Source organism: Melospiza melodia, chromosome Z (genome assembly GCF_035770615.1).
Source record: "Melospiza melodia melodia isolate bMelMel2 chromosome Z, bMelMel2.pri, whole genome shotgun sequence".
Lineage (NCBI taxonomy): Eukaryota > Metazoa > Chordata > Aves > Passeriformes > Passerellidae > Melospiza > Melospiza melodia.
The window spans coordinates 79,228,608-79,241,191 of NC_086226.1; the positions used below are offsets into that span (position 1 = coordinate 79,228,608).

The following is a 12,584-nucleotide window of genomic DNA, read 5'->3' on the forward strand; positions in this document are numbered from 1 at the left end:
TGTTGTTCCTTTCCAACCACAAGCATCTACATACCTGCCTGCTCCCTCCCCTTTCAGGTGCTGAGTAAAAATTAAGGCTAGTCAACACAAAATAAACAAAACCACAGAAAAACACAAGAATGTGCAGGGCAGGACCAGAAAAGAATATATTTGGAGTTTTTTTAAATTTTTTACTTAGGTATTACTTGCAACAACACCAGAAGCAAGATTTTCACTGAAAAGACACAATTTTTAAACTGATTATATTACTTAATTTTTCTGTGACTGTTGTAATGCATGCAAATCAAGAAAACTCTGAGGGGATGTCTAAAATTGGCAACAAACAATGTATTTGTTTGTAATTGAATACTGAGCATAATGTAATTTGGTACCATAATTAAACTGCCAGGAAATAACAAGTCAAAGCCTTAAAGGACAGAATCCTCTTATCAACATAACTTAAATGTGAAAGCACCCACTGGCTAGGATGAACTCTGACAGTTCTGATTCCTTTCAAAGGGATGAGAAAGTCACTAAAATCAGTGAAGTCTTCAGCAAACTCACAAAAACTCAGCAATTTTCTTCCACATTGTTTTAAATTATATGGAATTCCTACCCTTAATTCCATCAACGCATTTACTGAGTAAATATGTTCTATGTTTATTAAACTACACATAACAAAGATGGGCTGTGTATTTTTCTTCCAAAAGAGAAGGGAATTTCCTTGGTATTTTTCACTTACCCAGACTCATCCATTTTTCTTTACTCTGCAGTCACTAGGCCAAAAATATCTACCTGAACTAGAATATACCTCTTAGAAAACAAAGAAAATCCTAGTAACTCAGCAGCAGTTATACTCACACACAGGAGTTTTTATCAAGTGCTAAATTTTCAAAGAAAATAAACACTGTCTTTACCCACAAAAGTCAGGCAGAAAAACATATCTAATGTAAAACAGGAACAGCCAAGTAGAAAAGATGGGATGCTGCAAATAAATATAAAAGCACAGTTCAGTGATGCTATGCCCAGATCAGACACCACAACTATCCAACTACTTAAACATGTTAATTACCAAAGTGCTCTAATGCTCTGCAAAACCCCTTTTTAGGTATGCTCTCCTACAGAATCACTTACCATCACATTTTTGAGTTGCCTCATTCTGTTTGTGGCCCACAGGACACTTGCACTCGTATGAACCTACTGAATTAATGCAGTTCCCTCCTTGGCAGACTCCAGGGATTGCCTGGCACTCATCAACATCTGCAAACACAGAAAAAAGACCCAGATCTGATTACCTACACAAGATACAGATGTTACTTTCAGTAGCTTCCTGTCCCGTTTCAGTAAGTTCTAATTTCACTTCAAATTTTTGGGGTGATTTGGATTTTTTGGGTTTTGTTTTTTTTTTTTTTTTTTTTTTTGTTCGTTTTGGGGTTTTTTTGTTCTTGTTTTGTTGTTTTTCTGTTTGTTCAGATTTTTATTCCCAGCTGTAATTTGGTTACACATAACCCCCCCCCCCCCTCCATGTTTCTCCACCTTTTTACACAAAACTGTCCAACAGGAGGCTTTTCCTGGTTGGCTCCCTTAGTACCTGTACCATGGAGTTACCATCCAGGTGTTTCAAGAATCTTTTGGACCTGTTTGTTCCAGCTGTCTGGTGCCCCCAGGTAACATCTGGCAAGAATATGAACTCTTTTTCAGATGGATGATCAAAGCCCCTGCAAGGCACTGAAATTCCACCTGTGTTTGTGGATTACTGTGCTTCTCCAGTTTTTAATTCCTCCTGGTACTCGTGCTGTAGATAAACCTATGGTATTTGCCTTGCTTTTTAATTTAAGCAAGTATAATTTCTCACAGCTCAGGAAGAAGGGAAGCACTTTTTGCAGATTTGGGGGGTTTTTTTGGTAACCATTGGACTTGGGTTTCAGTACATTTGCTGAGAATTCTGCATTCGGCTCCTGAGTCCATACTGTCATGTCCAAAATGAAACAGTCAGACTGCAAATGGATTAAGGACTTGATCAAAGGCATAGAATGTCTTCATTATTTATTTGTTTAATTTGATTTTTTTTTTCTCCCTAAATAATAATAGTAACAACCAGTGTTTGCTGCCTGTTTACTTGGAAATCAAACATTTCATGTCACAAGTATTTTAAAGAGTTGGGAGGCTGGACTGGTTGCTCTCCAGAGATTCCTTCCAACCCCAATTATTCTTGACATGGTTTAGCAGCATCTAGAGAGAAGATGGTTCCAGCATTTACTAATGCACAGCCCACCCTGGAGCTCCCGACTGAGTAAAACATGTGGTGTTTGTCTTCTGACCCTGGGGCCCCAAAATGCATTTATCACACACAGTGTGCCTGTGCCTTTTGTCACTTATCAACACTTAAATTAAGTTCCCTGTGTCAGCAGATCAGTTGTTAAAATCCACTGTGTGTGTGATGCAGTTTTAGAAGCTGAAGGTGTCGAGGAATAGTGAATTAATGGCAGCAGCAGCAGGCAATAAACACCTCCCAGAAACAGGAAAATATCACTGGAGGCCTGAGGGGAACTAAATTTTAATCTCTATCAATTCCATTAATTTCTTTCAGTCCTTTTAAGATGGAAAATAGATGTTGAGCCTTGCTGAAGCCTGAAGAGCCAATCCCAATGATGCAATGCATCATATTTAAGTGTATTTACATCATATTTAATTGATAAGAAAGCAAGCAGATTCAACTGTCATCCTAACTTAATGCTAGAAGACTGATGGGGTTTTTTTGTCAGTATTACCTCTTGCTGAAAACCTAAGTTTGTTTAAATATATTATTGGTGTTTTGGGACTGAGAAAAGTCAAGAAGAACAAAAGTATTTTCTTCAAAGGGTGTATTTTATCAATTGCTTCCTAAAAGCTGTTTTAGGATATATTTTTTTCTCAAAATACAAGCAAATTGAAATGAAGCTTTAATATTTTTTTTTAGAATCGTTTACAGTTAGGCTAAACCACACAGAAGTTCCAGCATTATTAATTATCCATTTACACTTTTAAATCTCAACCACATTAACACAAGAAACTTTTTACCATAAACAGCAAATTTGATTAATAACTCTGCACAGTTCTACATAGAAAAGTTCAGTATGCTACAGATTAAGCAGAATGCTTCCATGTGTTCATAGCGTTAATATTTGATGAGGGAAAAAAGATTTTGTGCTTTTGCAGACTTTCCTCTGCAAAATGCCTGTGGGATTTGCACAGCTAACTTCAAACATGCACCTTCCCTTTCTGATCTGTGGGCTGCTTCTCAAAAAAACTCTGATAAACCAAAAAAACTCAGGAAAAATAAATCCACTCAGATGTTAGACACAAATTCTGCAGAGTTTTTTATTTATTATAGTAGTGACAAAATTTAACCAAATTAAAAAACCTCTCTTTAGTTCTACCTGGAATATGCATGGGGAGTTTCTTTGTAATTGATCCGGCATGTGGAAATAAAAGCAGAAATACTGCACACAACAGAAATAACGTGATGCTATTTTTTCCCTGTTTTAGTAATTATTTTCACAGCAGCAGGAACGTGACCCTAGAAAACACTGTCAAAATTTTCAGTAACTCAGACCCATTAGTAGCAAGCACCAGGTTACAAAAAGAAATCAACACTTTTCATTACGATTTTGAACCTTCCCCTGTCTTCTCTCTCTTGTTCAGTTCAACTCAGTGCCTTTAACATTTTAACATCCTACTACAGAACAGATTCTCTTGGATTTTATCTCCTGTCATGGGGAAACATGCACACAACCATGTCAGCAGCAGAGGCAGGGAGAAGAACCTTCCTATTTTCAAAATCTGCTCAGCCATAACCAGTCTTCTCTCCTTAGAGCAAAAAATTAACAAATTAACTGTCTGCAGGGAAAGGGTGTAGGTGGGAAATGGGACTTTTGAGGAATGCAGGGAGGAAACTGAGAGAACATCCAGCACAGGATTTCTGCCATTATGCTTCTCCCAGGGCCATGCAGCAGTGGCAATAAAGCTCATTCAAGCAGAACACTGAAGTTCCTCCTGCCTGAATTCTTGGAATGAGGGATGTCTGAACAGTTAAATTCCTTTTTAAGGCATGACTGAATATAAACTTCCAGGGGAAAAAAAATAAAAATAAACACAACCAAACAATTTAGGATTGGTTTTGCTTCTCTTAGATTTTTTTAAACCTGTTCATGGTAATAATGAAGCTAACAGTACTACTACAATATAGTAGTTGTAGTAATCTACTAATACAAGAACATTGCCCAGAAAACATAATTAAGCCTCAAAAGGTCCTGAAGACCCATTTAAGATTGAATCATGCAAATCCTTTGCAGAGCAACTTTCTACTTGGTAGTGACATCTTGTCAAATTCAGATCTCTAGCAGATACTGAAATCCTAACTCATTTTCCAGCAGCAAAGCTTGCAACTTCCACTGTTTTGAGTTGTTCATACCAACTCCCAAACCCAGCTATCTACTGATGCAAGCACTCACTTCAAAACCACCAAACATCTCAAGTGTGGACTGAGTGAGCCTGGTCTCGCTGACACATGACAAAAGCAGTTTTACTGAATACCAAAGGGGTTTGTGTTCCTTATATCGAAGTCTGTGCAAATCTGATGTCCTCAACAGAAAGAAAAGCACTGGAAGGCAGGACAGATCCCTCTGTTTGCTTCTAAAACCCTCAGAGAAGACATCTGGCTTCTCCTGAGCTTCCTACTGAGGATGGCAGAGCACCGGAGCAGGCTGCCCAGGCAGGTCTGGAGGCATTTCAGCCCCACATGGACACACTCCTGTGTCTCTGAGTGCTCTGGGTGGCTCTGCCCTGGCAGGGGCTTGGACTGGATGATGCCCAGAGGTCCTTTCCAGCCCCAGCCATTCTGAGACTCTGTGATCCTATCTCAGCAGACTCTGCACTGCAATGTGGAGTCGGGAAAGGCACAAAGTGCCACATCCAGCCCCTTCCTGCATCAAAGTGGGCTGGTAATTCATAACAGAGCAGACATGGTGCTACCAACCTGCTCACAGCACAGAGCTCAGGTCGGGAGGAGTAACCAGTACTCAGAGCTCAGAAGGAAATGTCCCAAAACTGCTGGAAGGCAAAGATTCTGTGAAATAAAGAAATTCTGTCTCTCCCTTTGCCCCAAAGAAAGGCCAAGCATTTCTCATCTACGCCTTCCCAGCATCTTGTAACATTGTATGCTAACCCAGCTGACAGAAATACAATCCAAGCTTCCTATTTGGCAATTTTATGTCAAAAATGTAGCAAAAATTACAGCTGTTCAATCCTCCTTTGTTTACCCATCACACAGAGTAGACTACCACATTGTTTCTATGCTCCCCAGAGGAATTTGACCACGGGTAACTCAAAACTATTTGCCCCAGGGAATATACTGCCAGAAAAAGAAAACACAATCGTTGTGGGCATGGGTGCTAAAGAGCACCACTGATCTCTCACATAATTCAAATGAAGCCCCAGAAGCTATGCCAGGGCCAGCCTGGCAGAGCAGCTTCAAGGATCCTTTGTATGTGGCCAAATCATACAATGGAGCTTGACTTGGAGATTGCAACATGCACCCCTTCTGGGCTGCACTGTTTCTGCTCCTGACACTGTTATGAAAAGAGTGCCTAAAACATATTAATCACTTCAAGACAAATGGCAAAACATAAACTGCTGCACGCAGGCAGAGGCCTAGCTCTGACACAGAAGGAAAAACAACATCAAGTATTTTTTTCCTTAGTATTGATTGATAATCACTTTTTCCAGGCACTTAAGCTTTGTTCTCTAGGTCCAGCAGCAAAAATCTGGAGGCAGTTGTCGCAGACATCTTTTTATGAAAAACCCCTTCCTTAGGATTTTTTCCTCCTGAGAAGCTGGGAGGCCTCAGGAACAAAATGCAAACAATGGTTATCTGCTGCTGTGGAATGCAACAGGTGCATCTGTGATTGGGCTCATGTGGTTGTTCCTAATTAATGGCCAATCACACTCAGCTGGCTTGGAGAGAGAGCGCGAGCCACAAACCTTTGTTATCATTCTTTCTTCTTCTATACTTAGCTAGCCTTCTGATGAAGGCTATTCTTTTAGTATAGTATATAAAATACATATATATATTCTTCCATTATTTTAGTACAGTTTTAATGTAATATGTATCATAAAACAATAAATCAAACCTCCTGAAGCATGGAGTCACATCCTCATCTCTCCCCTCATCCTGGCACCCCTGTGAACACGGCCACAGGCAGCAAAGCACACCCGGGTTTTAAACACAGACCACTCACAGGGCAAACAGCGGCCTCACTCCCTGGCAAGGTTTCCAGGGCGATTGTCAGAGGTGAGGGCTGCCACACGGAGAGCTGCAGGGCAGAGCTCACCTTGGCAGGCGCCGGTGCGGATGTTCGGGATGAAGCCGCGGCGGCAGGGCTGGGGCTGCGCGGGGCACATCTCGCACGGGTGGCCCCAGGCCCGTCCCACGGTGGCACAGCACAGGGACTTGGTGCACACGATCCCCGTCAGCTGGCCCTGGCACATCTGCTTGCTCACCTGGGTGAAACACGGGCCTGTCCTGTAATCTGGAGGGGGAGAGAAAGGAAAGCTTCGCTGCGTTATGCGTGGCGCCGTGCTCGTGGCTGCAGAAGGAACTGTTTTTGAATCAAGAAAAGAAATGTAAGAATATATTAAGAAAGTTGCATGGAAATATTAAGAAAATTAATATACTAGAGAAAATTAATATATTAAGAATATTCCGTGGAAATTTAAGCTATATTGCTGCTTACAGAAGTCGCACAACACCTTCCATTGAAGGTAGTGACTTTCACGAGGTTATCATTCAATTTATTTCTTTCAAAAAGACACAGCTAAATGAAAGGCAGCTGGACACAAAGTTGTTCTTGAGCATTGACAATGTATCCAGCAAAATCCGCAGTAAGCAAAAGAATTTTAACAACAAACAAGCAAGCAAATAAAAGAGAAGACGAGATTAAGCAATGACTGGAAACTGGTTTTCTTGCTTCTAAGCTACCTCATGGTGATTTATAGGAAGGAGCTACAGGCCACAGGAGCCACACATTTTTTTCACTCCACACTGATCAAGATGCATGCCAGAGAGAGTCACAGAATCATCATTCCAGCTGCAATTCCTGTTGCAAAGTAGTGCTACTGACACAGGACTGATTGGCAAGCCACCACTCATTTTCAGAAGGAAGCCAGGAGACAACACAACCAATCCAAGCTGTATGCAGTACACTGAATAAAGCGTAGAAAATATACTTCTAGTAGAATTCCTGGGAAAATTCAGTTCATTAACACTGAGTCTGTATAAAGAGAGGTTTTTTTTAAGTTATGAGTCAACATCAACTGGGATCAGCAGTCAATAGTTAATCAACAATTAACTGAAATTCTCTAGGAATAAATAAGAAACAGCTTGTTGCTCTAAGCCAGATTTCACATCCTTATGGAAACTCTTACAAAGAGTGAGGGGTGAAAAAAAGATGAAAATGCAAAGTTATGGCTGCTGAAGCTGCTGTTCCATCCTCTTTTTTTTTCCTATCAAAAGCAGGGCTCCAACACCAATATGTGGATAACACACTGTCTTCCACACTTTCATTAGGGTGCAGCTGGTCCCACAACCAACATGCAAAAGGGATAACCCATGTTTTCTATAACTTGATTCTTTCACCCCCAAAAAAATAAGAGCTGTGACATCTTTAGAAAGCAAAAAAAATGGTCTTCCCAGTGAGATTTTATACTAAGCTTCCTGGGCTCTTAAAGTGAAAGCTCAAACAGAAATAAATGTTCTGCTCCCTCTCTTTGGAAAGGGTCACTCAGGTACCAGTCTAGGAAAGACTTATGCAGTTATTGATGCACAATGATAGTCAATTTCAGCTGGGCTTTTCACTTTAAATAAAGTCAACCAAGTACAGAAATGATGGATGATAAAAGAAGATTAAAAGATCTTACATACTCAGTAAGGCCTGTGAACTTTACTATTTCTTGATTATCAATACAAAACATTCTTCAAAGTTACACTCCCAGCTTCCCCTGTGACCACCAAGCCACAAAAATGGCACTTCTAGTAAAATAAATACATGATAAAAAGAAAATCCTGTCCTTGCTCCACACACTGAGAGTTCAGCCCTCCATGGGTGAATGCCCTCTACAGTGAAATCAAATAATGACTTACTACACATCTTCAAATTCCCAAAACTTGCATTCAGCAGGTCTGAATTCCTTAGCAATCCCAGCTCACCTACCAATTCCTATTCAGGAAATAAGTGGTGCTGCTGGCAGTGCTGTATTTTTACAGCAGCAATTCCTTGAGACACAATTTTTTGCAGGAGCAATCTCTCGATATCAGGAAGAAATCACAGTAGGAGGAGAAATTCAAATCATGTATTTCTCTCTTTAGCAGCTGGTGACCCACAGGAATATACTGGCCAAAGACATTCTGCATTAAGCAGCTTGGAATTCAATCAGAGGAAATTAACCTTGAAACTCAGATTAGAGTTGTGAATTGTTTCTGAGTTCCACTACCATCCAATAAGACACAAAATGATTGGGTAAACTCTGTCAAAACTAGCAGTGAAAAGTTCAGCTTATGGAGTGTGCTCAGTAGAGAGATTAGAGAATAAAACCAGACACCAAAGCACATTTGTTCAAGAGAATATGATCGAGTCAGGTACAAGGAGTGATGCCAATACACCTACTGCTTACTGTATCCTATCAAACAGAAATACATGCTCTGGAAACCACCTATGCATAGGTGCCTACCCATGGCCTAATGAACAGAATATGCATTAATCTAATATTCAGATTCTGCAACCAAGCAATTTTTATCAGGATAAGCCTGCTGCATGTCTATTCAGATATATGCTTGATAATAACATTAGTATTTTAAAATATTACTGTAATTTAACATATTATTCTTTAAAAGTGCACTCATTTAAAAAAATCTTTACTTATTTGGTTTATCCAGCATGAAGCCCAAAGGTAAAGAGACTGATTAGTGGCTGCTCTTATATACCATGAGGAAAATACAAGATTTTAAAATACAAAGGGAAGGCAAGCACGTTCAGGTTAATGGCAAAGTTCAGCTGTTTACACAAAGATCTGTAGTCACACAGTAAATTTTACATGTGGGAAACAAATGCAATAAAAGTAGATGCAATTCTGAAGATACTTTGTAGCTTCAAATGAAGCTGTGGAGCTGTTTCACGCAGCCAGTCAGATTATATTATTATAATGGCTGATCAGACCTTAAAAACCCTCACTTATGAATCAGTCATCTTTTCCATATGGGTTTGCTTGTCTTAATTCTTAGGTGGTTCTTCATTTGTTCCTTTGCCAGCACTGCTGACAGAATAATTTTGCCAGAAAGAACATATGTTGAACATAAGTTATAAATAATTTGTTACTCCAGAAAGGGTAATTGCTTTGGTGAAATGAGGTGATCTTCAGAACATGTGTTATACAGTTTTATTTTTTAACTTCAAAAATTATATTCAATATGCACAGTGACCTGAAGAACGACAACCTTTATCAACAATTCAAATTGTTAATATAATTAAATTTAATGAGGAATATTTTTTTCCTGGCATCAAGAAAAAAAAAAAAATCACACCATGGATTTCAGTATTTAACTATGCTGCAACATTTCTATGACAAAGTGTATATTTTGTATTCTCAAATGGAACCATTCAACTATTCAAATTTCAGTTCTTGGATTTTTTTTTCCATTAGTTCCTTCCCAAAATTCTAATTCTACCTGTAATTTAAGAAGTCTAGTTCACAGGAGCCTGAGACAAGGAGCTGCAACATTGAGATTTCTAATCTTGGTTCAGTATCCATCTATTTTAGTTTTCTTCCTGTTCCTCCGGCCAAACAAATGATTCAGAATGAAGGTGTAAAAAACCACTGTAAGCAGATATGGAATAGATAGTCTGCCTGCCACGTGTCCTGTGTGTCTAACACCCACTAGCTAAAAACCTGAAATACAGTGTTTAACATCCCAAATACCACCTACTGTCACTCAGGACAAAACATTAAAATATTGTGGTACACATGTAAGGATCCAATTTCTAACTGAATTTTGTCACAACTCCTGCCCTTAAAATTTTCACCTCTTCCCAGGCAATATGAAAGAGAAAAAGCGAGGGGTAAAGAATGTTGGAATGTCCACTGCAAGCTATCCAGAAGGATATTAAAAGTTGAGTTTTCTTTCATGGGAAAGCAGAGACTGAAATTTTAAATGAAAGCTCCCAATGCCAAAATACAGTTCCTACGAGAAATCCAGCAGGGGTGCAGCGCCAGTCTCCTGCACCCAGCCTGCAGAAGGGAAAAGTACATTATCTCAAATACTGTATTTCATGTTTGTGAGCACTGGGAAGATTTAGCAGGAAGGAACAGTGAAGTATCTTCCATCTTTTTTACTTAAAAAAAAACAACACAACCATATCCTCATAAGGAAGTGCATCTGGAAACAAGCATTTTTTAACTAGAAGCTACTTAGAAGATTGATCTTTCTATTACTAAAAACGAATTCTGAAAACATTAAGCATGTTCATCAAAATCACATCAGGAGTGAGTAAAGGAAGGTGTCTGAGATAGGCCTTCACAGCCCCTGTCAATTAAAGAACAAGACCTAATAATTGATGTGTTTCACTCCCTTACAAAGCAAATTTGCCTTTCACTGGACTTTTTACAGAACCTCACTCTCCTAAGCAAGGTTTAGGAAATGTTATGGAATAGTTGAGAAAATAAGTAAGTTCAACTTCCATCACCTCATTTGCAGACTCAAGGTCAGCAAACATATTATTATTATTGTTGTTGTTGTTGTTGTTGTTATCTGAAAAATCCATTTCATACAGCAGCATTATTAAATTAATAATCTAATGCACGGGACCTGAATGCTGGAAGGAAATAAATGCTGCCAGCATTACCAGGAACTTCACCTTCTCCTGAAAGAAAAACCAGCACAGTGAGTGAAAGCCCAAGAGACTGCACTCTGTGTCAGGGAACCTTCAGGGTGGACACATTAAGTCTGTCCTGGCAAAGACCTGAGGCTGAATTCACCTTGCTAAAAGTTGTTCCAACAGGAGGCAAGATGGAGAAACAACTGTCTTTATTACAACTCTGATAGGTGGCAAATTTCCCCATAGCTTCTGCTAACACTCAGAGGTCTCCAGACGTCTGAAATTCTTTTTGGCTGCTCGCTGCAGAACCTGCTAGCTGAGTACTGAAGAGATTTTTTCAATGGAACTCTCACAGTTTTCCCCTCTGCAATGTGCAATCTTCATGTTTTGATAAATGCAAGTCTAGTCAAGTTTCATCTTCCTGCAAGGGGAAATTCCACGGTATTCCACGGATTCCTACAAAGGGACCATCAGGACTGGAAGAGCAAAAGGCATGCCCAGTTATCCCACTGATTCTGGATAAATTACAGCATTGCACAAACCTTCCAAAGAAAAGGAAATCGGGGCTTTCCTTGACAAACTTTTCATGTGAGTATGAAAGGGCTGGCAATACTCATAACCGTCCCTGGGTTCAGAGCACAAATCTGAAATTTATGCATATGTAAATATTATTCTTCTTACTCAACTCCAACATCTGCAGATCATAAGTCACAGTAATGCAAAAAGCTATTTAAACATTTTAAAGTGCGTATGTTTATTAAATGTTATCTAAAATTTATCCTCCTTTAATGTTTTGATCAACTTTATATGGAAATTTGGGGGACATTTTCACAGCACATGCTTAGCTTCCAGCACAGAGTACACAATAAGGGACATTTCAAAGGTAACAAGAAGGTAGGTGAATTGTACTTGATATAAACGAAAAGAATTTTTTCAAAGGTGACATCCAAAAAGTTATGGTAAAAGAGACTGCTGGCTGGAAATGAACAATGAGTCTCCTGGAATATGAAAGGGAGTTGGCAATGCTATTAATTTTCTTGGAAAAAATAATCTGTGGGCAGCACTGCTATTTAGACTGAGGTTTTCTTGCAAACCTGAATAGGAAAAATCAAAGCCTCCATTTCTTGACTTTTCCTAAGAAACTTGTATGTAAATGTCTCAATTAAGTATCTGATAGCATCACATTTATTGTTAACATAAATAATGATCACAATAGCCTTTCAAACATTTAAAATTGCCGCTAACACGAAGCTGGGACACATCCCCAGCTGGTTCTTTAGTCATTACCTGAAGGGGTCTATAAAGTTTATTCTCAGATGTAACAGAGAAGAAGAGCAGCTTAGTGGAAAACTGATGTTAAACACATCATGAAGGTTTGGACATTTTAATACAGCTGACAGCTTTCATTTTCAGCCTGAAATTTTATTACTGTTCTAGTGGTCCCACATGACCTTTTCTGACCAGCTCCTGTGATGCTAAACTTCCCATCACACAAACTCCTGTAAAAACACACACTTGACAGCTGAAAAGGAAGTGGAGGGCACCTGTAAATGAAAGAAGGAAAAGCCACAGGTTCAATGCAGGAATCTGTGCGACCTTAGCAGCTTTTAGCAAAATTCCAGGTTCCACCAATATTTCTGTCATGTGCATTCTAAGCATATTCTCATTTTCCTCTGGCTGGAACAGAAGCAGCAGCAA

General features: G+C 39.3%; 1 protein-coding gene across 3 annotated transcripts in view; it reads right to left on the reverse strand.

The window, feature by feature from the left end:
* The window catches only part of FBN2 (fibrillin 2), a 124,484-nt gene that overhangs the window by 95,111 nt on the left and 16,789 nt on the right, over window positions 1-12,584 (reverse strand). For all 3 annotated transcript variants that reach the window (XM_063180437.1, XM_063180436.1, XM_063180438.1), the window contains 2 exons: window positions 6,351-6,548; window positions 1,114-1,239 (listed from right to left, as the gene is read on the reverse strand). In XM_063180437.1, the coding sequence (XP_063036507.1) occupies window positions 1,114-1,239; window positions 6,351-6,548 (324 nt within the window). The remainder of the gene's footprint in view (window positions 1-1,113; window positions 1,240-6,350; window positions 6,549-12,584) is intronic.